The sequence below is a fragment of the Oncorhynchus nerka genome, linkage group LG22, assembly GCF_034236695.1.
Source record: "Oncorhynchus nerka isolate Pitt River linkage group LG22, Oner_Uvic_2.0, whole genome shotgun sequence".
Taxonomy (NCBI): domain Eukaryota; kingdom Metazoa; phylum Chordata; class Actinopteri; order Salmoniformes; family Salmonidae; genus Oncorhynchus; species Oncorhynchus nerka.
In genome coordinates this window covers 72,983,091-73,006,924 of record NC_088417.1, presented here as the reverse complement: position 1 = coordinate 73,006,924, position 23,834 = coordinate 72,983,091, and the positions used below count along the sequence as shown (strand labels likewise).

Below are 23,834 nucleotides of genomic sequence, written 5' to 3'. Positions count from 1 at the left end.
GACTACGGAAAAAAATGGGTGTGTAACTTTGGATATGGAACCAGTGTACTTGACAGGTGCTGCCCCACCTTGCACCATTAGTAAAGAAGCAATGGCCAATACTAAAGTAGTGGAGGCTCCTAACATCATCATACAACGTGGCACACCACATAATCCAGCTACTCTGATGCTTCCTCCAGATACCACATTACTTGAACACGACTGTTGTGAGTTGGTTTTGGATCAGCTCTCTGACGGGTTTATAAAGAATCTGTTGGAAAACCCGGAGTTTATCTTATACACAGACGGTTCAAGCATTGTGGAGGGGGGGTGTGAAGAAGGCAAGCTGGGCAGTTACTACAATGGACAATGTGATAGTGACAGGCACGTTACCTGCAGCAACATCAGCACATGTGGTGGAATTGGTGGCTTTGACAGAAGCATGTAAACAAGCTGAAAGAAAAACAGCAAATATCTACAGACTTGAGGTATGCTTTTGGTGTTACCCATGATTTGGGAAAAATATGGAAAAACAGGATTCATGACATCACTGGGAGCTCCTGTGAAGAATGGACCAGAGGTGATGGCTCTACTGAATGCTCTCCAGTTACCTGGACAAGTTGCAGTTTTGAAAATGAAAGCACATGGAAAAATCTTTACAGATGAGAGTAAAGGTAATGATCTGGCTGACAGAGCTGCCATGGCGGCTGCACCTCAGGCACCTAAACTGACTAGGAAATACATCTCAGATGCTTTGCCTATGTTATTATGTAGTATACGGGCAACACATAATAAAATCACAGGATTGAGTCCGTTTGAGGTCGTCACAGGTCAACCCATGTCACTACCAGGCACGTTAGAGAAAAGCAGACGGTCACTTTATGAGTGACACAATGCTTAACTATTGCATACAAATCTCTAATGCAGTGTGGGAAGCAGACAGACAAGCAAAAGAGGTGAATAAGTCCCGAGGGGAGACATGACGTAGTACCAGGACAGTGGGTGATGGTAAAAACAATATGTAACAGAGACATTAGGGCCAAAACGGAAAGGTCCTTATCAAGTTTTGCTCATAACAAGGTCAGCAGGGAAAATCACGATGGATACATGTCACTCATTGCAAGGTTGTCCAAGTCATCATATTAGGGATATCTAGACAACTTTTTCCTGAAAATCGGGACATATTTACTTAGGGAAATCTATGTGAAATATCAATTTCTCTTGAAACCAGGACATGTTACTTTCACTTTTTTGTTTCCTTCGTTACAGGTTATGATAATCTACCATCTGAAGCTGCAGCACTATCCCTTGACTGTACCTGAAACGATACAAGATCACCGGTGAAGTGTTCATTAGTGACGTCCTTATCAACCAGTGGAAAGGAAGAAGAATTCCTCACTAACAGGCAGACTGTCAGAACATCATTTCTAATAGTTATCTATGTGGGACTGATAACAGTGTGGAAGAGCTGGTCACTTTTAAAGGACTTGGTGAATGATTGCCAATAGGACGATTAAATATTATTGTCTTGAATATTATTGTTTGTGTGAGTTTCCTCCTAATACAGGATGTGGTTGGAATCGTAAGGGACATCAACATTACACCTGTTAATACTTATTTTCTATAACTTTATTTGAAATCTATTTCTTAATGTAACAGCGAGTACAGTATGCCCTTTGTGTTTTATAGAAATGCAAGGTGTTTAATGTGAATGATTTTATGTTTACTGCTAATGTTTTTTTACTGTCTATTTTTTCATGTTTTTTATTGTTTTCTAAAAAGACATTTGAAGTATATTTCTTTTTTAAATGGTCTAGGGTGGAGTGTAAGTATATTTTAAAGATAACACACGACGCAGAGGACAAGAGGTCAATAGAGTACTAACGATCAATGGAAATAGTGTTTTTTCTATAATATCAATGGGTCAGAGACATGGGAGGAATTTCAGTCTGGGACTCAAAGCTACATGGCAAGTTCTCATTGGTCCAAATTGTTTATACATTGAACCTGAAATAGGATATTTGTTATTTGGCCATTGTCCCAGTTTTATTCCAAGGAATTCTAATTGGTCAACCACAGGCTAGGGCTGGGTTATAAAACTACATCCTGTCCCTTTGTTCTGTGGAGAGAATCACAGGAGAGAATCACTGAGGACAGGGGAGCATGAACATCTACCATCTACCTCCCCGCATGATTTGTTCTCTTTGAATAAACCAAATTTTCTCCCCCTGATTTGCTTTGGGGTTTGTGTTATTGAAGAGTAACATCAACTGCTAACACTATACAGTGCATTCGGAAAGTATTCAGACCCCTTGTCTTTTTCCATGTTGTTACTAGAGTTCGAACGATTAGGATTTTTCAACACCAATACCGATACCGATTACTGGAGGACCAAAAAAATCTGATAAAGATTAATCAGCCGATTTAAAAAAAAATAAGCATTTGTAATGACAATTACAACAATACTGAATGAACACTTATTTTAATTTAATATAATACATCAATAAAATCAATTTAGCCTCAAATAAAATGAAACATGTTCAATTTGGTTTAAATAACGCAAAAACAAAGTGTTGGAGAAGAAAGTAAAAGTGCAATATGTGCCATGCAAAAAAGCTAACGTTTAAGTTCCTTGCTCAGAACACGAGAACATATGAAAGCTGGTGGTTCCTTTTAACATGAGTCTTCAATATTCCCAGGTAAGAAGTTTTAGGTTGTAGTTATTATAGGAATTATAGGACAATTTCTCTCTATACGATTTGTATTTCATATACCTTTGACTATTGGATGTTCTTATAGGCACTTTAGTATTGCCAGTGTAACAGTATAGCTTCCGTCCCTCTCCTCGCCCCTACCTGAGCTCGAACCAGGAACACATCGACAACAGCCACCCTCAAAGCACCATTACCCATCGCTCCACAAAAGCCGCGGCCCTTGCAGAGCAAGGGGAACAACCACTCCAAGTCTCAGAGCGAGTGACGTTTGAAACGCTATTATCGCGCACCCCGCTAACTAGCTAGCCATTTCACATCGGTTACACCAGCCTAATCTCGGGAGTTGATAGGCTTGAAGTCATAAACAGCTCAATGCTTGAAGTACAGCAACGAGCTGCTAGCAAAACGCACAAAGGTGCTGTTTGAATGAATGCTTATGAGTCTGCTGGTGCCTACCATCGCTCAGTCAGACTGCTCTATCAAATCATAGACTTAATTATAACAAAATAACATACAGAAATACGAGCCATATGTCATTAATATGGTCGAATACGGAAACTATCATCTCGAAAACAAGACGTTTATTCTTTCAGTGAAATATGGAACTGTTACGTATTTTATGTAACAGGTGGCATCCATAAGTCTAAATATTCCTGTTACATTGAACAACCTTCAATGTTATGTCATAATTACATAAAATTCTGGCAAATTAGGCTGCCCAAACTGTTGCATATACACTGACTCTGCGTGCAATTTCACCTGGTTAATATTGCCTGCTAACCTGGATTTCTTTTAGCAAAATATGCAGGTTTAAAAATATATATGTCACGTTCTGACCTTTATTTCCTTTGTTTTGTCTTTATTTAGTATGGTCAGGGCGTGAGTTGGGGTGGGCAGTCTATGTTTGTTTTTCTATGTTTGGTTTCCGTTTCGGCCTAGTATGGTTCTCAATCAGAGGCAGGTGTCGTTAGTTGTCTCTGATTGAGAATCATACTTAGGTAGCCTGGGTTTCACTGTTGGTTTGTGAGTGTTTGTTTCCGTGTGAGTGTTTGTCGCCACACGGTACTGTTTCAGTTACTTTTAGATTATTTAGGCATTAAGAAGAAGACAAAAAGGATCCATCAAATTCATTTGGCGTGTCATCATAGTGGTCTCTGAGAAATTTAAACTTGCGCCTTTTTTATGTAAACATAATTTCTGAATTTAAAAGTAAGCCAGTTGTTCAAAAGTATCTGAAATCGGATTTCAATATTCTGCTGGTAACATAACCGGTTACAGTTATTTTTTTGTAATCAGATTACATCTTAATCTTCAATTTGTTGTATTGAAAAGGGGCCAAACCTGAATGCGGTGATGTATTCTTCTGCAGTAAGAGTTATAAAACAGCCCGTCAGTATGTTTGGGAGAGGGCTTTCTGTCTGCCCTGCCCATTGTGTAAGAGAGCACAGTTATCTTCATTTCCTCTCCTATCTTGGTTGCGCTGTGCTGGGCTGTGCTGTGCTGCTGCAGGACCATTAGCCTAAGTATTCCTTGGGGAATCTATTCTAATTAAGCAGACTGGAGCTGTGGCTCTGTGCAGGGCTCGATCTATACCCCGGTGTCTTCCAAAAGATTTGGCTCCCTTTAAAAGCATTCCCACTGACAGAGCCTTGTCTTTGTTGATGTCGTATAAGAGTCATTTGTCATCCGACTCCTCAGATTGGAAACTGGCATCCTTAGGATTCAAATCCTTCCCTTTCGCTTTCCACTTAAACATCTGTGTAAAACTGAGCAGGAAAAGGTCAAATTAAAATGTGTACTAATGATAGTAATAGTAGTACTAATAGTAATACTGCTGCACCACCTCTAAAACTGCAGTACTACTACAAAGACAGCGTATCATGTCATACCTTTTAAATTGATATCTATTGTCGTGTCTTTGGCATCATTAAAACTGAAGACCTATTTATCAAATAACTCTCTGTAATTACTATTACGTGATTAAACTACTTAATCACGTAACTGTAATTAACTAGGAAGTCGGGGCACCAAGGAAAATATTCAGATTACAAAGTTATAATTTCCCTAATATAACTTTTCAGATATTTTAATATCTGATCAATTAGTCTTGATTAATGACTTATTCTTTATTTTACCTCACGTTAGTCTCATTCCAAACGTTGTAAATTGTTGGTTATCTGCACGAACCCAGTCTTCACTATGAGTCATCCATACATCAATTGTCTTAAATCATTTATTTACTAACTAAGTAATTCACAGAAATGCATAAACAAACGGTAGATAGTTACAAGGAAATGATAGCGGATGTGCCCTAGTGGGCTAAACCGGCATCGCGGCTTGGTGTACAAAAAGGGAAGTGGGGGTCAACTGAGATGAGACACTACAAAGTTGATAATTATAACAATTGAAATGCTAATCCTTTGCACATGAACGCTCATTCATTCGGGAACAATTGCAATCAATATATATATATTTACGCTCAGTGTGTCGTCGGGATCTCTGTTGAAAAGTTAGTTTCTGATGGAGAGCCTGTGCGCCCTCTCTCTCTCTCTCTGTTGTGGTTAGGATAAATAGTTCAGAGTGACATTCATTCATGTCGTTATAGAATAGATGTTTCGGCGGTTGTCGGTCTTCGCGTTCAATGATACCGAATTCCTAGCTGCAGACTAGTAATTAATATCAAAGACTTGTTCTTATTCTGTCGTTATCGATAGTCTAAGAGTTTAACCACGTGGTATGGTTGAAAGATTCAGCAATTGTCTGCCACCTTTGTCCTCTCGTAATTGAGAGAAACATGGTCTGGTGATAGAAAACCCGGGTGGTGGTTTTATTCGGAAGAGCAGAAAAGGGCCTGTCCCAGGATGCCCGACCATAACTGTGCTCATGGGAGGTCCTCTGATTTAGTTAAACTCCAAAGGGAATTGGAGTTTCCTTCATTAAACAGTCCAAAATCACATTACACAATTTCACAAACAGTATCATCCTCACTCATTCTTCTTATACAACAATTAGATGTAAGCCTCGTATCTGAGGCTATTATATAAACAGCGTTATGGTAATGTGGCAGTATTGTCTCCCATCAGTTTCACAAAATTGTACCAAATGGACCAGTTCGTAGCTGGATTCTTCACCGATCTTTAATAGCTTCTCCAGAACATAAATGTTGTTCAGTTCTCCAGTTCTGTGAGGTGGAAGAAATTCCGTTGTTCCCTCTATGAAACTTTACTCTTTCTCTATACTGTGGCCATGAGGAGATAATCTCCTCCAGGAATTTACGACCTCTCTCTGACCACAGCAGCCTGGGTGTAGGAGACAGGGGGTTAGGTGGATGGTGCATAGAAAAGGTCTGGTGCAGAGGGAGGGGTGCTCGCTGTACCCAAAGAGGGCAACGTCATGACACTATGTAAAACTGTCACGTTCTGACCTTTATTTCTGTTGTTTTTGTCATTATTTAGTATGGTCAGGGCGTGAGTTGGGGTGGGCAGTCTATGTTTGTTTTTCTATGATTTGGGGATTTCTATGTTTCGGCCTAGTATGGTTCTCAATCAGAGGCAGGTGTCATTAGTTGTCTCTGATTGAGAATCATACTTAGGTAGCCTGGGTTTCACCGTTTGTTTGTTGGTGATTGTCTATGTTAGTTGCTTGTGTCAGCACAGGTCTCATTTAAGAAGAGGAGGAAGACTGTGACAAAAACAAACCATTTAGCAATACAGTAATTCACACACAGAGTCAGGTTCCCTCTCCCATTTCCCCCTCCAGCAGAATCCAGCTCATCCACCCCCCTCTCCTCTGTGGGAGTGGAATTCCAATCCACCAGTGGGCATTATACCACTTCTGCTATTCCATCAACCAGCACAGAGCACTGCACAGCAGAGGGAAGCTGCATGCATGGTTCCATTCCCACAAGCATTCTATTCTCTCTCCATCCACTCTCGTCTCTAGTCTCCACACACTACCTCTCTTTTTTTCCTCCTGTGGTAAACTGGTACCGTCGCTTGATCATTTATGAGCAGGTTGTGGGATTGAGGTCTCTCCAAAGGCCCATCCATTCATGCCTGGGCCTATTCTTTACAGAGGAGATGAGCAGATTGATACCTTTAAGATGGTGAGAGCCTGCAGGGCAGGGCAAGCTCCCAGACCCCACAAATCAACACATACAGAGCCTCAGGCCAGCACACACTCTGGTCTGTCTAGCACCAAACTACCTCACTGAGAGAAATGATAACGAGTAACAACTATATGATTGAATAGGAGACACTGTGCTAGACATGCATTTTGAATGACAAGTCATTGGGTTCATAATAGGAGAGAAAGACAGGGAGCCCTCCACTCTGTGTATCTCTCTCAGATATTGTGCCTTCAGTACTGCACACTACTCGAGGAATACAATCCAAAATGGGTGTATCGCTGAGTGATCTTGCATGTGTTCAGGCTCCTGCCTGCCTTTGTGTGAAATCTTCCCTCAGGCTAGGAGGCTAGGGCTATTTTTAGCAGGCTGATTGTATGCTGTTATGGGACAGCGTGTCCTACTTACACTGGGAGCTGCTGATATTAAAGCAAAGTGTTGATGTGACGACCCACATAATGAATCGTCCTTGAGAGACCCAGACGTGTCCTGCCAGTCTCAAACACCAAAGCCACCACTGTGTCTGTTAAGTGACTTCAAATGGCTTCAACATTCACACTGGGGCTGTGGGTGTCAGGGCTTGGAAAGCAGAGATATCACACTTATAATTGCCAGAAGTTAAACAGAATGACCATATTGGTATTCATAGGACAGCTCAGAATTAGTAAGCTGAATTCAGCTAATAAATGTCAAGATTTCAACCTCTCACATCAGTCAAGAGGACAGATATAAACCTCCTGACCTGAATGAGAAAGTAATATTCTGTCACTTTCAGATACATCCTTCCATCAGGGTCAGAACCAAGTGGCAATAAACACAAATCTGTCTGAAAGGTCACAGTAAAACTATTTAGCACAATCACAATGAAGGATCACCATAATGAAGAAGACCTGCTCATTCCATGACATAGTCTAACCAGGTGAATGCTATGATCTCTTACTGATGCTGCTTGTTAAATCCACTTCAATCAGTGTAAAGGAAGCGGGGGAGACAGATTAAAGAAGGATTTTTAAGCCTTGAGACAATTGAGACATGGATTGTGTATGTGAATGGGCAAGACACAATAAGTGCCTTTGAATGGGGTATGGCAGTAGCTGCCATGCGCATTCGTTTGTGTTAAGAACTGCAGTGGTGCTGGGTTTTTCATGTGCAACTGTTTCCTGTGTGTATCACGAATGGTCCACCATCCAAAGGACATCCAGCCAACTTGACACAACTGTGGGAAGCAATCGGCCAGCATCAATGTTCCCTCTAAACTGTGCGTGTGCACTTCCTCCAGGACTGCCGCCCAGAAGAAATGCCATGCCGCACAGAGACGCATGAGATTGAACTTCACTGAAGTCGACCCATTAGTTTGCGCTATATAGATCAACGTTTTTCTGTGATCGAATAAACATTATATCACCCCCTTTTCAATGCAACAAACCCAAATAAATCTAACTTTGCAAGATCTATCTGTGATTTTGTTGTAACAGAGCCAGAGCACAACAGAGTAGAATTCTATTGTCGGGGGTAGCCCACGAGCGGCCTTTCAATCACCAGCTAGTGCACTTTTCAGATCAGTTCAGATCAGAGCGCAGAGTGTGCGTGTGCACATTTGTTTATATTCTTTGCTAGTTAGCAAGTTATTAGCCCAGTTATAGATAAGTATAGGTCAGCAATGGGGAGTTACTGCTTCCTACAAGAGCACAAAACGTGTAGGCTACATTTCAAGCTGTCTTTGAAAGGCCAGTCAGGTAAAAAGCTTATATCTTAATTAAATGGGAAGTGTTGTATTTTGAGACAGGCTTGAATATGCAAATAAGCCAATAGGCAGAGGGGTAGCCTACATAATCTAATTCTCTGTATGGTAATAATAATACATTTTATTTCATATAGTGGTTTCTTGCATCATACAACACAATACAATGCAAGTTACAGTCAGCTTTTTGGCCCATGTTGTAAAAAATCATTAATTCATGTCAAGCCCTTCATAATGTAAAAATGTTTTTAAAAGTCTCATTGAATGTAGGCCTGCACTGAACACCACATATAGGCTATATCACAGAAATCCAAAGCTATTTCCATGTGAAAATGTTATGGGATTCGCTCCATTGGTTTTGTTGGTAGGCCTACAGTGCATTCAGAAAGTATTCAGACCCCTTAACTTTTTCCACAATTTGTTCAGTTACAGCCTTATTCTAAAATTGATTAAACAGTTTTTTCCCCTCATCAATCTACATACAATACACAATACTGAAAAAGCAAAAACAGGTTTTTAGACATTTTTGCTATAATATATATATTAAAAAAACTGAAATATCACAATTTACATAAGTATTCAGACTTTTTACTCTGTACTTTGTTGAAGCAGCTTTGGCAGCGATTACAACCTTGAGTCTTCTTGGGTATGACGTTACAAGCGTGGCACACCTGTATTTGGGGAGTTTCACCCATTCTTCTCTGCAGATCTTCTCAAGCTCTGTCAGGTTGGATGGGGAGCGTTGCTGCACAGATATTTTCAGGTCTCTCCAAAGATGTTTGATCTATCTGGGCCACTCAAGGACATTCAGAGACTTGTCCCGAAGCCACTCCTGCATTGTCTTGAACCTTTGCCCCAGTCTGAGGTCCTGAACGCTCTGTAACAGGTTTTCATCAAGGATCTCTCTGTATTTTGCTCCGTTCATCTTTGCTCCGTCCATGCCCCATGACTAGTCTCCCAGTCCCTGCCGCTGAAAAACATTCCCACTGCATGTTGCTGCCACCACCATGCATCCCCTTAGGGATGGTGCCAGGTTTCCTCCAGGTGTGATGCTTGGCATTCAGGCCAAAGAGTTCAATCTTGGTTTCATCAGACCAGAAAATCTTTGTTCTCATGGTCTTAGAGTCCTTTAGGTGCCTTTTACTGAGGAATGGCTTCTGTCTGGTCACTCTACCATAAAGGCCTGATTGGTGGAGTGCTGCAGAGATGGTTGTCCTTCTGGAAGGTTCTCCCCTCCACAGAGGAACTCTAGAGCTCTGTCAGAGTGACCATCGGGTTCTTGGTCACCTCCCTGACCAAGGCCCTTCTCCCCCGATTGCTCAGTTTGGCCATGCGGCCAGCTCTAGGAAGAGTCTTGGTGGTTCCACACTTCTTCCATTTCAGAATGATGGAAGCCACTGTGTTCTTGGCGACCTTCAATGTTGCCAACATTTTTTTGGTACCCTTCTCTCGATCTGTGACTCGACACAATCCTGTCCCGGAGCTCTAAGGACAATTCCTTCGACCTCATGGTATGGTTTTTGCTCTGACATGCACTGTCAACTGTGGGACCTTACATAGACAGGTGTGTGCCTTTCCAAAAATGTCCAATCAATTGAATTTACCACAGGTGGACTCCAATCAAGTTGTAGAAACATCAAGGATGATCAACGGAAACAGGGTGCACCTGAGCTCAATTTCGAGTCTCATAGCCACGGGTCTAAATAATTATGTAAATCATGTTTTTTTTTCTAAAAATCTGTTTTTGCTGTGTCATTATGTGTAGATTGCTGAGATTTGTTTTATTTAATCCATTTTAGAATAAGGCTGAAACATAGGGGTCTGGGTACTTTCCAAAGGCACTGTACATTATGCTGAAATAGCCACAATAGCCTATCGGCAACTGTCTAAAACTGTAATGTTACAGCCTCAGTGTGTGCAGGAAGTTGCACAACATCCTCACAATGTTCAAGTGTCCCTTCACCTGACCTAAAGTTTGCTCAGTGCCCCCCAAAAAATGTGAAGTAACTTTGGCCAGCATCCCTGTGGAATGCTTTCGATACCTTGTAGAGTCCATGTCCCAAAGAATTGAGGTTGTTCTGAGGGCAAAACTCAATATTAGGTAGGTGTTTGGACACAGATATACACACACACAGCATGTGAACCCTGTAGGCTTGTGTATTTGTGTAAAAAATAAGAAGAAACATAACATGGGTGAAACAAACAGTTTTCCTGTGTGGATTGAAGGTCCTGAGAGTCAGTCAGTCAGTCCCATTCCTTTGAGCCCTCTGCCCCAGGTGGCACTCCTTCTCATTAGAGCTCTGTGACATCGTAAAGAAAACCTTTCAACACCGCTGACTAAAGAATTGTGGCATTACTTCAATTTCCATTGACAGATAGAATATAACGTCACCGCTCAGGGTTTTTTCCCCCAAAAATCCATTCAGTTTGAAAATATATATATCAGATGAAATGCCATCTTATAACAACAAAAAAGTTAAACAACTGGCATAAAATTATCTTCTTCACAATAAGATTAGTGAACCCATTCCAAGCTTGTGCAAGCAGACATAAACAAATCTAAATCAACAGTAATGTCTTATTCAGTGGCTGATCACCTAGGAAACAGGATGAGAGAGGAACCATGGTTAGTAGTAGCTGCTATTCCTCAGTGAAAATGTAGCCTAGGAGCCAACCTCAAACCGTGGCTAGATCAACAATAAGAACCAACGACAAGTTTTAATTTATTTATGTTATGTTGCACCATAACCCCCTTAAAGAGAGAATGTTCCCTCTGTTTGTGATGTGTGAGGTTATTATGAGGCGCTAAGTAAGCGTTTCAGCCATACTTACTGCCCAGTTAAATGTCTTAGAGGGTAATGGAGAAGCCCTGTTAAATGGCTTAGAGGGTAATGGAAAAGAAATAAGAAGTACAAAGCTGGAGGAGCCAGGAGAGGTCTCTACTAATGGAGATGGTACTTTCAGAGGTATTGAAGGAATGGAGGCAGACTGAATGGCAGACTGAGGCTCATAAAATGCTTCTTTGAAGAGATGGAACACTGACAGAGATCTATGTGGGTGAATCAGACTCTCTCGAAGAAGGGATGGAACACTGACAGAGATCTATGTGGGTGAATCAGACTCTCTTGAAGAAGGGATGGAACACTGACAGAGATCTATGTGGGTGAATCAGACTCTCTCGAAGAAGGGATGGAACACTGACAGAGATCTATGTGGGTGAATCAGACTCTCTCGAAGAAGGTCCTCTTAGTATTTGAAAACAAACAAGGGCACGGAGAAACTTTTAATAATCTTTTGTAGAATCAAGATTATTACTACAAAATACTCCATTCATGCACACACATAAAGGACAACTAAATTGATTTTTAAACCTAAGAACCACAGCTCATTAAATGTTGCTTGAGTACGCGTAATAATTCTATTTTTTCCCACAGGTATAAAAGTATAAATGGGGTACTGAACCCTGGTTGTTGATTCATTCAGTTGATAGACATCAACTGACTGATCCGATTCACACACACCAATATAACCGAACTTGAGTACTCTACAACTCAACCAAAAATCGGTGGTTCTGCCCCTGAGCAAGTGCAGAAGACGTGGATGTCGATTAAGGCAGCCCCCCGCACCACACATTTCAGTTGAAGGCATTCTGTTGTACAACTGACTAGGTATCCTCCTTTCCCCTCTCCCTTTCCCATATGAGAGCTAACACCAGTATTGAGGTTTCAGGTGAAGTTATCTAAGTGTAGTTCAACGAATCCCCTCATTTTCTGCAGTAGCGAATGAGTCTTAAAGGGCCAATGCAGCCATTTGTATCTCAATTTCAATGAAGTACCTTATTGTGATTGTTTTCAATTAAAATGGTCAAAAAGAAACAAAAGAGCTTATTAGCAAATAGCAATTTCTCAAGCAAGAATTTAGCTACAGTAGGAATGTCAGGGAGTGGAGGGGGAATACTGAAAACGAGCTGTTATTGGCTGAGAGGTTGGTCTATTAACTAATTTACCACCTAGTGATGTCACCAGACAGGCCAAAACTCCATCCCACCAAAACAGGCAGACATTTCATGCAGTCTCTTCAAACAGCTCCTACACTAAAAGGGCATTATCATCAGTTTCACAGTATTATTCCAACCTTTTTGTCAGATGTTACTATGGAATACTGAAGTATAATTACAAGCATTTCATAAGTGTCAAAGGCTTTTATTGACAATTACATGAAGTTGATGCAAAGAGTCAATATTTGCAGTGTTGACCCTTCTTTTTCTAGACCTCTGCAATCCGCCCTGGCATGCTGTCAATTAACTTCTGGGCCACATCCTGACTGATGCCAGCCCATTCGTGCATAATCAATACTTGGGAGTTTGTCAGAATATTTGGGTTTTTGTTTGTCCACCCGCCTCTTGAGGAATGACCACAAGTTCTCAATGGGATTAAGGTCTGGGGAGTTTCCTGGCCATGGACCCAAAATATCGATGTTTTGTTCCCAGAGCCACTTAGTTATCACTTTTTCCTTATGGCAAGGTGCTCCATCATTGTCACGCCCTGGCCTTAATATTCTGTGTTTTCGTTAGTATTTTGGTGAGGCCAGGGTGTGACATGGGGATTTATGTGGTTTGTTTTGTCTGGGGTTGTTTGTAGTTATGGGATTGTGGTTAGAGTAGTACTCTAGGTAAGTCTATGGTTGCCTAGAGTGGTTCTCAATCAGAGGCAGGTGTTTATCGTTGTCTCTGATTGGGAACCATATTTAGGCAGCCATATTCTTTAGGTCTCCTGTGGGTGATTGTTCCTGTCTTTGTGTTTGTTGCACCAGATAGGACTGTTTCGTTTTTTTCACGTTTCTTGTTTTGTAGATTGTTGTACTTTCATCTTTATTAAAGATGTACAAAACTAACCATGCTGCATTTTGGTCCGCCTCTCTTTCACCAGAAGAAAACCGTTACAATCATGCTGGATGTGTTGGTACCATTCTTTATTCATGGCTGTGTTCTTAGGCAAAATTGTGAGTGAGCAACCCCACACATGAATGGTCTCAGGATGCTTTACTGTTGGCATGACACAGGACTGATGGTAGCGCTCACCTTGTCTTCTCCGGACAAGCTTTTTCCGGATGCCCCAAAATATCGGAAAGGGGATTCATCAGAGAAAATGACTTTACCCCAGTCCCCAGGAGTCCAATCCCTGTACATTTTGCAGAATATCAGTCTGTCCCTGATGTTTTTCCTTGAGAGAAGTGGCTTCTTTGCTGCCCTTCTTGACACCAGGCTATCTTCCAAAAGTCTTCGCCTCACTGTGTGTGCAGATGCACTCACACCTGCCTGCTGCCATTCCTGAGCAAGCTCTGTACTGGTGGTGCCCCGATCCCGCAACTGAATCAACTTTAGGAGACGGTCCTCTCACTTGCTGGAGTTTCTTGGGTGCCCTGAAGCCGCCTCCACAGCAATTGAACCGCTCTCCTTGAAGTTATTGATGATCCGATAAATGGTTGATTTAGGTGCAATCTTACTGGCAGCAATATCCTTGCCTGTGAAGCCCTTTTTGTGCAAAGCAATGACGACGGCATGTGTTTCCTTGCAGGTAACCTTGACTGACAGAGGAAGAACAATGATTCCAAGCACCACCCTCCTTTTGAAGCTTCCAGTCTGTTATTAGAACTCAATCAGCATGACAGAGTGATCTCCAGCCATTTCAGCCCTGCCTTTTGTGGCAGGGCTGAAATGCAGTGGACATGTTTTGGGGGATTCAGTTCATTTCCATGGCAAAGAGGGACTTTGCAATTAATTGCAATTCATCTGATCACTCTTCATAACATTCTGGAATATATGCAAATTGCCATCATACAAACTGAGGCAGCAGACTTTGTGAAAATTAATATTTGTGTCATTCTCAAAACTTTTGGCCACGACTGTACATACTATACACATTTTACATACAATCTATTTTACAATAGTTATATTTTGGTCCTGGCCTTCCTCTATTTCTGATGTCCATCCAGTTTGATTTTTATTTGCCATATATTTGTAACTGTGCTATTTCACAAAAGTTCTGAACCTATATACATTTTAGAGACATTATATTTAAATTATATCTTGTTATTAGTCCCACCCTACAGCTCCATTCAACCCCTCCCATCTATCTCTTAACACCATCCATACTGGATTTCAAGTTGACATATATTCTTCAACTGTGCTGTGATGCTTCACAAAAGTACTGAACCTTTCTATTCTCATAGTTTCTAAAGATTGTAAATTAAAGACACACATTTTTACTAAAATAATTATATTATTGATCAATTGACTATGACTTATCAAATCACCCAGTATTGCTATCTGCAATGTTAGCTCTAGGTAAATGTTACAATTATTCAGCCATTTCTGGACTGTGACCAAAAAACGAGCTACATGTGGACAGTACCAAAATAAATGATCTAATGACTCTGCCTCCATGCAGCAAAATCTGCAGAGCTGGGAAGGTTGTATGCCACATATATATAACATTCTATTGGTTGCAAGAATTGAGTATAATCCTTTATATTGAAAAACTCAATTTTGAATCCGTTGTCGTTTTGCATGTCAAATCATAAACCATGTGCCATGGAATCAGTACATCGTCAAATCTCACCTCATGGCACAATGCCTCTCCCTTATGTGCCCTACTTTGTGTGTGTGTGTAAATTGTTATATTTCTCGTTATGTGGCTTGCTATATAACGCAGGCAGACAGGCAGGCATCAAGGCATTCAGTTACTGTTTGATTGAAAGTTAGAATGAGCAAAACAAGTGACCTAAGCGACTTTGAGCATGGTATGATTGTCGGTGCCAAATGCACCGGATCCAGTATCTCAGAAACGGCTGCCCTCCTGGGCTTTTCACACACAGCAGTGTCTAGGGTTTACAGAGAATGGTGCGACAAACAAAAAACATCCAGTCAGCGGCAGTCCTGTGGGCGAAAACAGCTCGTTCATGAGAAAGGTCAAAGGAGAATGGCAAGAATCCTGCAAGCTAACAGGCAGGACACAAATAGACAATTAACGGTGCAGCACAACAGTGGTGTGCAGAACGGTATCTCGGAATGCACAACTCGTCGATCCTTGTCACCGATGGGATATTTCAATAGACGACCACACCGTGTTCCACTCCTGTCAGCTAAAAACAAGAAGCGGCTCCAATCTCCATGCAATCTCTCATAGCCTGGTTCCTCTATAGGTTTCTTCCTGGGTTTTGGCCTTTCTCTGGAGTTTTTCCTAGCCAATGTGCTTCAACACCTGCATTGCTTACTGTTTGGGGTTTTAGGCTGGGTTTCTGTACAGCACTTTGAGATATCAGCTGATGTACGAAGGGCTATATAAATAAATTTGATTTGATTTGATTACAAACATTAGACAATTGAGGAGTGGAAAAACATTGCCTGGAGTTCAGTTTACTTAAGCAGCCTGCACAGTCCCCAGACCTCAACCCAATAGAGCATCTTTAGGATGAAATGGAACGGGCTGTTCACAGCAGTAATGCACTGTCGTCCAATCTGCAGCAACTGCGTGATGCCATCGCATTAGCATGGACCAACCTCCCTGTGGAACGTTTCTGAATTGTAGAATTCACCCGAAGAATTCAGGTTTTCTGGAGGCAAAGGGGGGTCCGACCTGGTACTAGATGAGTGTAGCTGATAAACTGGCCAGTGAGTGTATATTTAAAACAGGAAAATCACATTTTTGACTGCACTGGGCCTTTAAGGCCCACAGTACTATACCTGTTCCAGGATGGTGTTGATTCTTCCAACCTCACAGTCGATGAGGAAACGTTTCTCCTGCCTGCGGTCCATCTCCTCAATGATGCGTTTGTACTCTGTAGGGTCCACTATGCTGCCCACCGACCGGGCCGTCACCTGCCAGTTATTGGCCACTGCTGACTCCATGATGGCTTGAAGGATAGAGAAACCTGGAGAGGAGAGAGAGGGGATCAGTCACATACAGTAGAATGGGAAAGGTGGGTTTGTGGTCGTTTGCAGAGGAGAGAGGTGTACTTAATCACGTCATAGTTACTGTAAAGTCAAAATACAAAGCTCTTTGACAATAAAATCTGGACACATATTCTAGTCACGTGCACAAGTACGATGAAATGCATTTCTTGCAAGCTCTAAACCCAACAATGCTGTAATAACAAAGAGAACAAAACACACAAGAAATAAAAAGAAGAAATCAGAAATAAAAGAACACGAGAAAGTAAGAAGCTACAGTTTCAATACCATATTTACAATGTGCAGAGATACTGGAGTGATAGAGGTAGATGTGTATATTGGTAAGGTGACTAGGCATCAGGATGTATGATAAACAGAGTAGCAGTGGCGTAAATAAAGATTGTATGTGAGTGTGTGTGCGTGTGTGTGTAGTCAGTATGAATCAGTGGAGGCTGCTGAGGGGAGGACGGCTCATAATAATGGCTGGAACGGAGCAAATGGAATGGCATCAAACAGCACGGAAACCATGGAAACCATGTGTTAGATGTATTAAATACCATTCCACTGATTCCGCTCCAGCCATTAACACGAGCCCGTCCTCTCCAATTAAGGTGCCACCAACCTCCTGTGGTATAAATGTGTGCATGTTATGTGTGTGTTGGAGTGTCTGTGTGCGTGAATGTGTAGAGTCCTGTGTGTGTGCATAGAGACAGTGCAAAAATACAAATAATTACAAGGGTCAACTCAGTCTGTGTAGCCATTATTTTAGCTATTTAGCATTTGAGATATTTAACACCTCTTATGGTTTGGGGATAGAAACTGTTCAGAAGCCTGTTGGTGTCAGACTTGATGCACCGGTATTGCTTGCCGTGCGGCAGCAGAGAGAACAGTCTATATCTTGGGTGACTGGAGTATTTAATGATTTTCCGGGCCTTCCTTTCACACCGGCTGATATAGAGGTCCTGGTTGGCAGGGAGCTCGGCCCCAGTGATGTACTGGGCTGTCTGCACCACCCTCTGTAGCCCCATGCAATCGAGGGCGGTGCTGTTCCCGTACCAAGCAGTGATAAAGCCAGTCAAGATGCTCTCAATGGTGCAGCTGTTGAACTTTTTGTGGATTTGAAGGCCCATGCCAAACTTGTTCAACCTCCTGAGGGGGAAGAGACGCTGTCGCACCTTTTCACAACTGTGTGTGTGTGTGTGTGTGGACCATTTTAAGTCCTTAGTGATTTGGACCTTGAGGGACTTGAAGCTCTCAAACTGCTCCACTGCCGCCCCATCGATGTGGATGGTGCTCGCCCTCCCTCCCCCACATTTCTCACTTTTTATTATCGTCAATTTAAAGGTTCTGTTTTGTACTGTTTGTTAACCAACTGGTGTAGGGTATGAATATTTTATGTTTTCTGTCCACTTGAATGGTATCATTCTGTCATAAAAACAACCACAACAGTCTTTGAGCCCATGAGAAAAAACCTCCCAAAAGACAGCCCTGTCAATATCACATTTCATGGGTGAAATAAATGGTACAGAAGGCAAAGTATGTCAAATGGAAAAGTAGATTATAGCTTCCAGGACAGGCAACTAGAAATTCTAGTCTGGGCTTTTTATGATGGGGAACTGTCGCGCAGAAATACTACGTGCAATGCCAATAAGCTTTGGAGGAAAATTTCAATTGAATAGGTTTTCATTTCAGCTCCCAGTGTCTCGGCTGTCACAGTCTGTAATAACTGAATTAATGTGATTTAAAATTCAAATTGTGCGGTACATCATGTCAGTGTTACCCCTCCAACGTATAGGTTATAATGGATATCACAGTGCTCTAGGTCTGACAAGCAGGCCTTAAAGGGGCGGAGTTACAAAAGGGGCGGAGTTACAACCCAGGACATGTTTTCTTTTCAGAAGATCAATGCATCGTCCATTATGTCAACTCAAGGTCAAACTGCGGGCCTGAAATGGGGGGTATACAGCGAGAGCCGCACCCCTTTATGGGTAATAGCCTCATCAAAATATGAATGTTATTTAATAACACTCCTTACAACACAATGAATAATGATGTGCTACCACTGGATTATTCATGCATAGTAATATACAGACCTAGAATAGAGTAATGAAAGAAAACATATATACGTATCAGCGATGGTGGAAATGTGTGGTGGCAGTAGGTCATTATGTGGTAACTTGTAAGTAATAGACAGATAAAATGGTGCAGTTGAGGAAGGCTTTGTGCGAGAGCAAGCACGCTATAGTCGGCTTGGCTAAATGGGCAGAGGCAGCAACATGCGCTCGGCTATCTCTTCCTCTTAGAGCTTGGGATAAAATCGCTGATTCAATAAAATGATGAATATTATTACTGATGCTGAAGCAGTCAGTGTAGATTATGCTAATGCTGATGCGGTCTTTGCAGTGCACCCCTGCTGGGCCCATCCACATTAAGCATCCACACTGTTCTCTATATGCGCTACCGTCACTTTGTCCAACCTGCTACTGGCACGCCAGGGACCTCTGTAGAAAAACACTTTGACAGCCCAGTCTAAAGACACCTGTAGCCCAAAACATATCACAGTACCTCCACTAACAGCCAGCCATCACAGTTTCAGCATGTTACTTTCCATGTGAAAGGAGCATTTTAATTCACGTCAAATGGAGGAAACATGTTATGAGTGTTCATGGATACTTTAAACCGTCTAGAACGCTAGTTGTAGGAATAAATGGATCTACTGCTGTATATGTAGATACAGTGGGGCAAAAAAGTATTTAGTCAGCCACCAATTGTGCAAGTTCTCCCACTTAAAAAGATGAGAGAGGCCTGTAATTTTCATCATAGGTACACTTCAACTATGACAGACAAAATGAGAAAAAAAATCCAGAAAATCACATTGTAGGATTTTTATGCATTTATGGTGGAAAATAAGTATTTGGTCACCTACAAACAAGCAAGATTTCTGGCTCTCACAGACCTGTAACTTATTCTTTAAGAGGCTCCTCTGTCCTCCACTCGTTACCTGTATTAATGGCACCTGTTTGAACTTGTTATCAGTATAAAAGACACCTGTCCACAACCTCAAACAGTCACACTCCAAACTCCACTATGGCCAAGACCAAAGAGCTGTCAAAGGACACAAGAAACAAAATTGTAGATCTGCACCAGGCTGGGAAGACTGAATCTGCAATAGGTAAGCAGCTTGGTTTGAAGAAATCAACTGTGGGAGCAATTATTAGGAAATGGAAGACATACAAGACCACTGATAAGCTCCACGCAAGATCTCACCCTGTGGGGTCATAATTATCACAAGAACAGTGAGCAAAAATACCAGAACCACACGGGGGGACCTAGTGAATGACCTGCAGAGAGTTGGGACCAAAGTAACAAAGCCTACCATCAGTAACACACTACGCCGCCAGGGACTCAAATCCTGCATAGCCAGACGTGTCCCCCTGCTTAAGCCAGTACATGCCCAGGCCCATCTGAAGTTTGCTAGAGAGCATTTGGATGATCCAGAAGAAGATTGGGAGAATGTCATATGGTCAGATTAAACCAAAATATAACTTTTTGGTAAAAACTCAACTCGTCGTGTTTGGAGGACAAAGAATGCTGAGTTGCATCTAAAGAACACCATACCTACTGTGAAGCATGGGGGTGGAAACATCATGCTTTGGGGCTGTTTTTCTGCAAAGGGACCAGGATGACTGATCCGTGTAAAGGAAAGAATGAATGGGACCATGTATCGTGAGATTTTGAGTGAAAACCTCCTTCCATCAGCAAGGGCATTGAAGATGAACGTGGCTGGGTCTTTCAGCATGACAATGATCCCAAACACACCGCCCGGGCAACGAAGGAGGGACTTCGTAAGAAGCATTTCAAGGTCCTGGAGTGGCCCAGCCAGTCTCCAGATCTCAACCCCATAGAAAACCTTTGGAGTTGAAAGTCCGTGTTGCCCAGCAACAGCCCCAAAACATCACTGCTCTAGAGGAGATCTGCATGGAGGAATGGGCCAAAATACCAGCAACAGTGTGTGAAAACCTTATGAAGACTTACAGAAAACGTTTGACCTCTGTTATATACCCTTTGTTGGCAATGACAAAGTATTGAGATAAACTTTTGTTAATGACCAAATACTTATTTCCCACCATAATTTGCAAATAAATTCATTAAAAATCCTACAATGTGATTTTCTTTCTCATTTTGTCTGTCATAGTTGAAGTGTACCTATGACGAAAATTACAGGCCTCTCTCATCCTTTTAAGTGGGAGAACTTGCACAATTGGTGGCTGACTAAATACTTTTTTGCCCCACTGTATATGGAGCTGTGAAGTGAAGAACTACCATAGACTAGCTAGCTAGAGCACATAAGAATTCTGCGCACAGCCAGAGACTCAGCCAGCCACTCTCCTCTATATCCTCTCCTACGTTAGTGACCTTCACTCAAGAGACCACTGCAGAAGGTTGTCCAATCAGACATTGCCTTTTATAAGACAGGCGGCTGTGAAGGACTGAGCACGGCTACATCACCATCACCCACTCAGGTGGCGACTGGAAGAGCAGCGAGGAGCAGGGAGAGCCGTGTATGCACGTCTGATATTTCTAAAGGTTGGGAGACTCAACAACGGTTTTCATGCGTCTGGCCGTATCCCAGCGCACTGTGAATGACAGCCAGATAAGATAAAACCCAGGAGCTGACCCCTGGTTGAAAGGACAGGGGCTTATTCTGTCATTGTAGAAGCACCATCAGGTCACACTGAAAAACACTGTGCTTTTATCATCCATCCCCACAGCATATTAAGAGAGAGAAAAGACTGCAGTCTATGTCTGATAGCATAGCAGCACAGAGGAAATTAAAAAGCAAATGCTGAAATATGAGGTGTTTTTTCACCAGCTTCCCTGAGACTACATATTGTATAGAGTACACTGGGTAAAGCCTGACATTTTAAACATGTTACCAGCTGCTTATGAAGAAAAAGGATTTGGGAGGATTTAGAAATGATTCCCTCATGACTTATATTTTGTATCAATCTTCTGCCTCTAAGCTGATCTGGAAGTTTTGGGATTCAGACGTTATTATGTATTTCTCAATGCTAAACGTGTTGTGAAACATTGACAAGTTAAAATACTTGGAGATGAAAAATAAATTACCAATAATTAAGGCAGAAAATATAAACAGGGGATGTCATGGCATCACAATGCTAAAAGGAACAACATTCTGGATATTGGCATCTACTGTCTGCTGTGTGTGAGATGAACATAGTGTCACTCAGTGGTGCAAACAACAAAGTGAGTGAATGTTGGTGCAAGGTTTTTAGACGTAAACAGATGGTACATATCACAGAAGCCAGCGGGCAGGTCGACCATCAAGAGCATTTATAAACTGTCAATTGTACAGCCCATAATAAAAAACACATGAAATATTCAGAAATCTGGGGCATATTGTCACAAGGCAATGTATAATTGGGATGAAAGTAAGACATTTTGTGAGGGAAATGTTTTAAAGATGACCTATAGTAGTACATTTCTTTTAAAAACATTTGATACCGTAGAAACATTCACCTGAATGATTTTTACTACAGCCTGCTGACCAATTGGGAAACATCATTTGTGTGGAAATGAGTCCTAGCTACAGAGCTCAGGGTCAGGGTTGACACCTTTATTCACATCAAGTCCTCAACACTAGATGTCTATCATCTGAAGTCCGACTTGACAGACACTCCATTCAAGTGTAATATCTGACATCCTGTCAGACGATGCAGTAAAAACAAATGCAGCAAACTAAAAGAAAATGGGTCTCTGACGCTCGATACTCAATTGAACCAATTTTTTGTCAGCAAGAAAAACATAAATGATTTTGTGCTCAGTATCACATCTTTGAAAACTAGACATGGTGAATGGATGAACGAGCAACGTTCAAAATATAATTTGAATGGTGGGGACCTTGACTGGAATATAAACCTTCTTGGTTGTCATCACACTAGGTTCATTTACATTTCTTCACATGAACATAATTCCCTGCCTCAGCGTGGAGTGTGAAAGGTCAAAATGATTATGCAGAAAGCCGAGAAAATGTCTAATTTCTTCAAAAGAACAATTACAACCCATGATATTTGTCAGTGTCAATTATCATAATTGGGCTATTTGAGTAGAGTAAGACATAAAAATGTTCCTGATGCTTCTCTATTTCTCTTGATATATCAAAAAATGTCTTTAGATAATTTGACAGTCAGTGAAAGCTATATATAGTATTTTTTTCATATGTAACAATTGAAGGGTATTAGTAACCATTCAAAATATACAGTTCTAAACAAAGACGGACTACATCTGGGACAGCACCCAACTCCAAGCCCAAAGCAGTGTGATTTGCATATGGTCTTTGTATATGGGAAGGATTGATAAAGACAGGTTTTACTGTAGGTGGTGAGCAGTATGGATAATGTGTAGGGAGGTTCTGATAGTATTTGATTTCAGTTTGAGGATATAAGTGTAGATAAGTGTAGTGTGGATAGTATGCTGTGCCATTTGGAGGTTATGAGAGGTAGAGTGGACAATATGCAGTCTCAGGTGGTGGATAGCATCATGGTGGCTGCAGCATCATGGATGCTGTGTGCCCCCAACTCTGACTCAGTCTTCCCCTGCTGCCTCCCAGGAGATGGTGACCTCTTTTAATCTCTCTCTCGGGGCAGGCATCAGAGTTATTTGCTGTGATGGCTTGCCCAAAGCTGAGCAGTGCATCACCGAGGTGAAGTCACACAAAGCTTCTGAGACCACTTTTAGAGAAAGCTCCAAAAATCTCAAAGCTTAAGTCAGAAAGAAAAAAACAACAAGAGCTACTGCAGAGAGAGGCATTCCACTTCCCTGCACCAGATTTCACAAAATTGAGTTTGCTGGCTGGCTTTCTCCTTGAGAGTAAAGCTGCACGTACAGTCCCATGTTTCTGCTCAATTACCTACAGAACACCCATCTCTTAAACAAACAAAAATGGCCTTTCATCTTGGGCAAACCATGTACCGAACACAGCATATTAAGTCTTTCATAATGCAGAAAGACCACTGTTCAAATGGCCCATGCATTATCCTGAAAGCTTGTGTCCCAAAATAGATGAAAGGCTTTGGAGACCAGTGGCCAGAGACAAGTGAGCAGAGGACGGTATAAACAAAACAGTGTGTAATAAAGCAGGGGCAAGTTCTATTAGTCACCCAGTTCATTATTATGCCATTTTAAGTCACATGGTCAGGCCAGATTAGATGTGACAGACTGTGGATCTCCTTAGGAGATGTTTAGAATTCATAAAGTAAATCATATTTGGTTGAGCTGCAGAGGCACAAAGGGTTTGCTGAC

General features: G+C 41.7%; 1 protein-coding gene across 1 annotated transcript in view; it reads right to left on the bottom strand.

Annotated features, from left to right (window-relative positions):
• The window catches only part of LOC115105655 (glutamate receptor 3-like), a 127,653-nt gene that overhangs the window by 42,074 nt on the left and 61,745 nt on the right, over positions 1 to 23,834 (bottom strand). Inside the window, exon 4 of the mRNA XM_065007382.1 lies at positions 16,305 to 16,492. Within this exon, the coding sequence (XP_064863454.1) occupies positions 16,305 to 16,492 (188 nt within the window). The remainder of the gene's footprint in view (positions 1 to 16,304; positions 16,493 to 23,834) is intronic.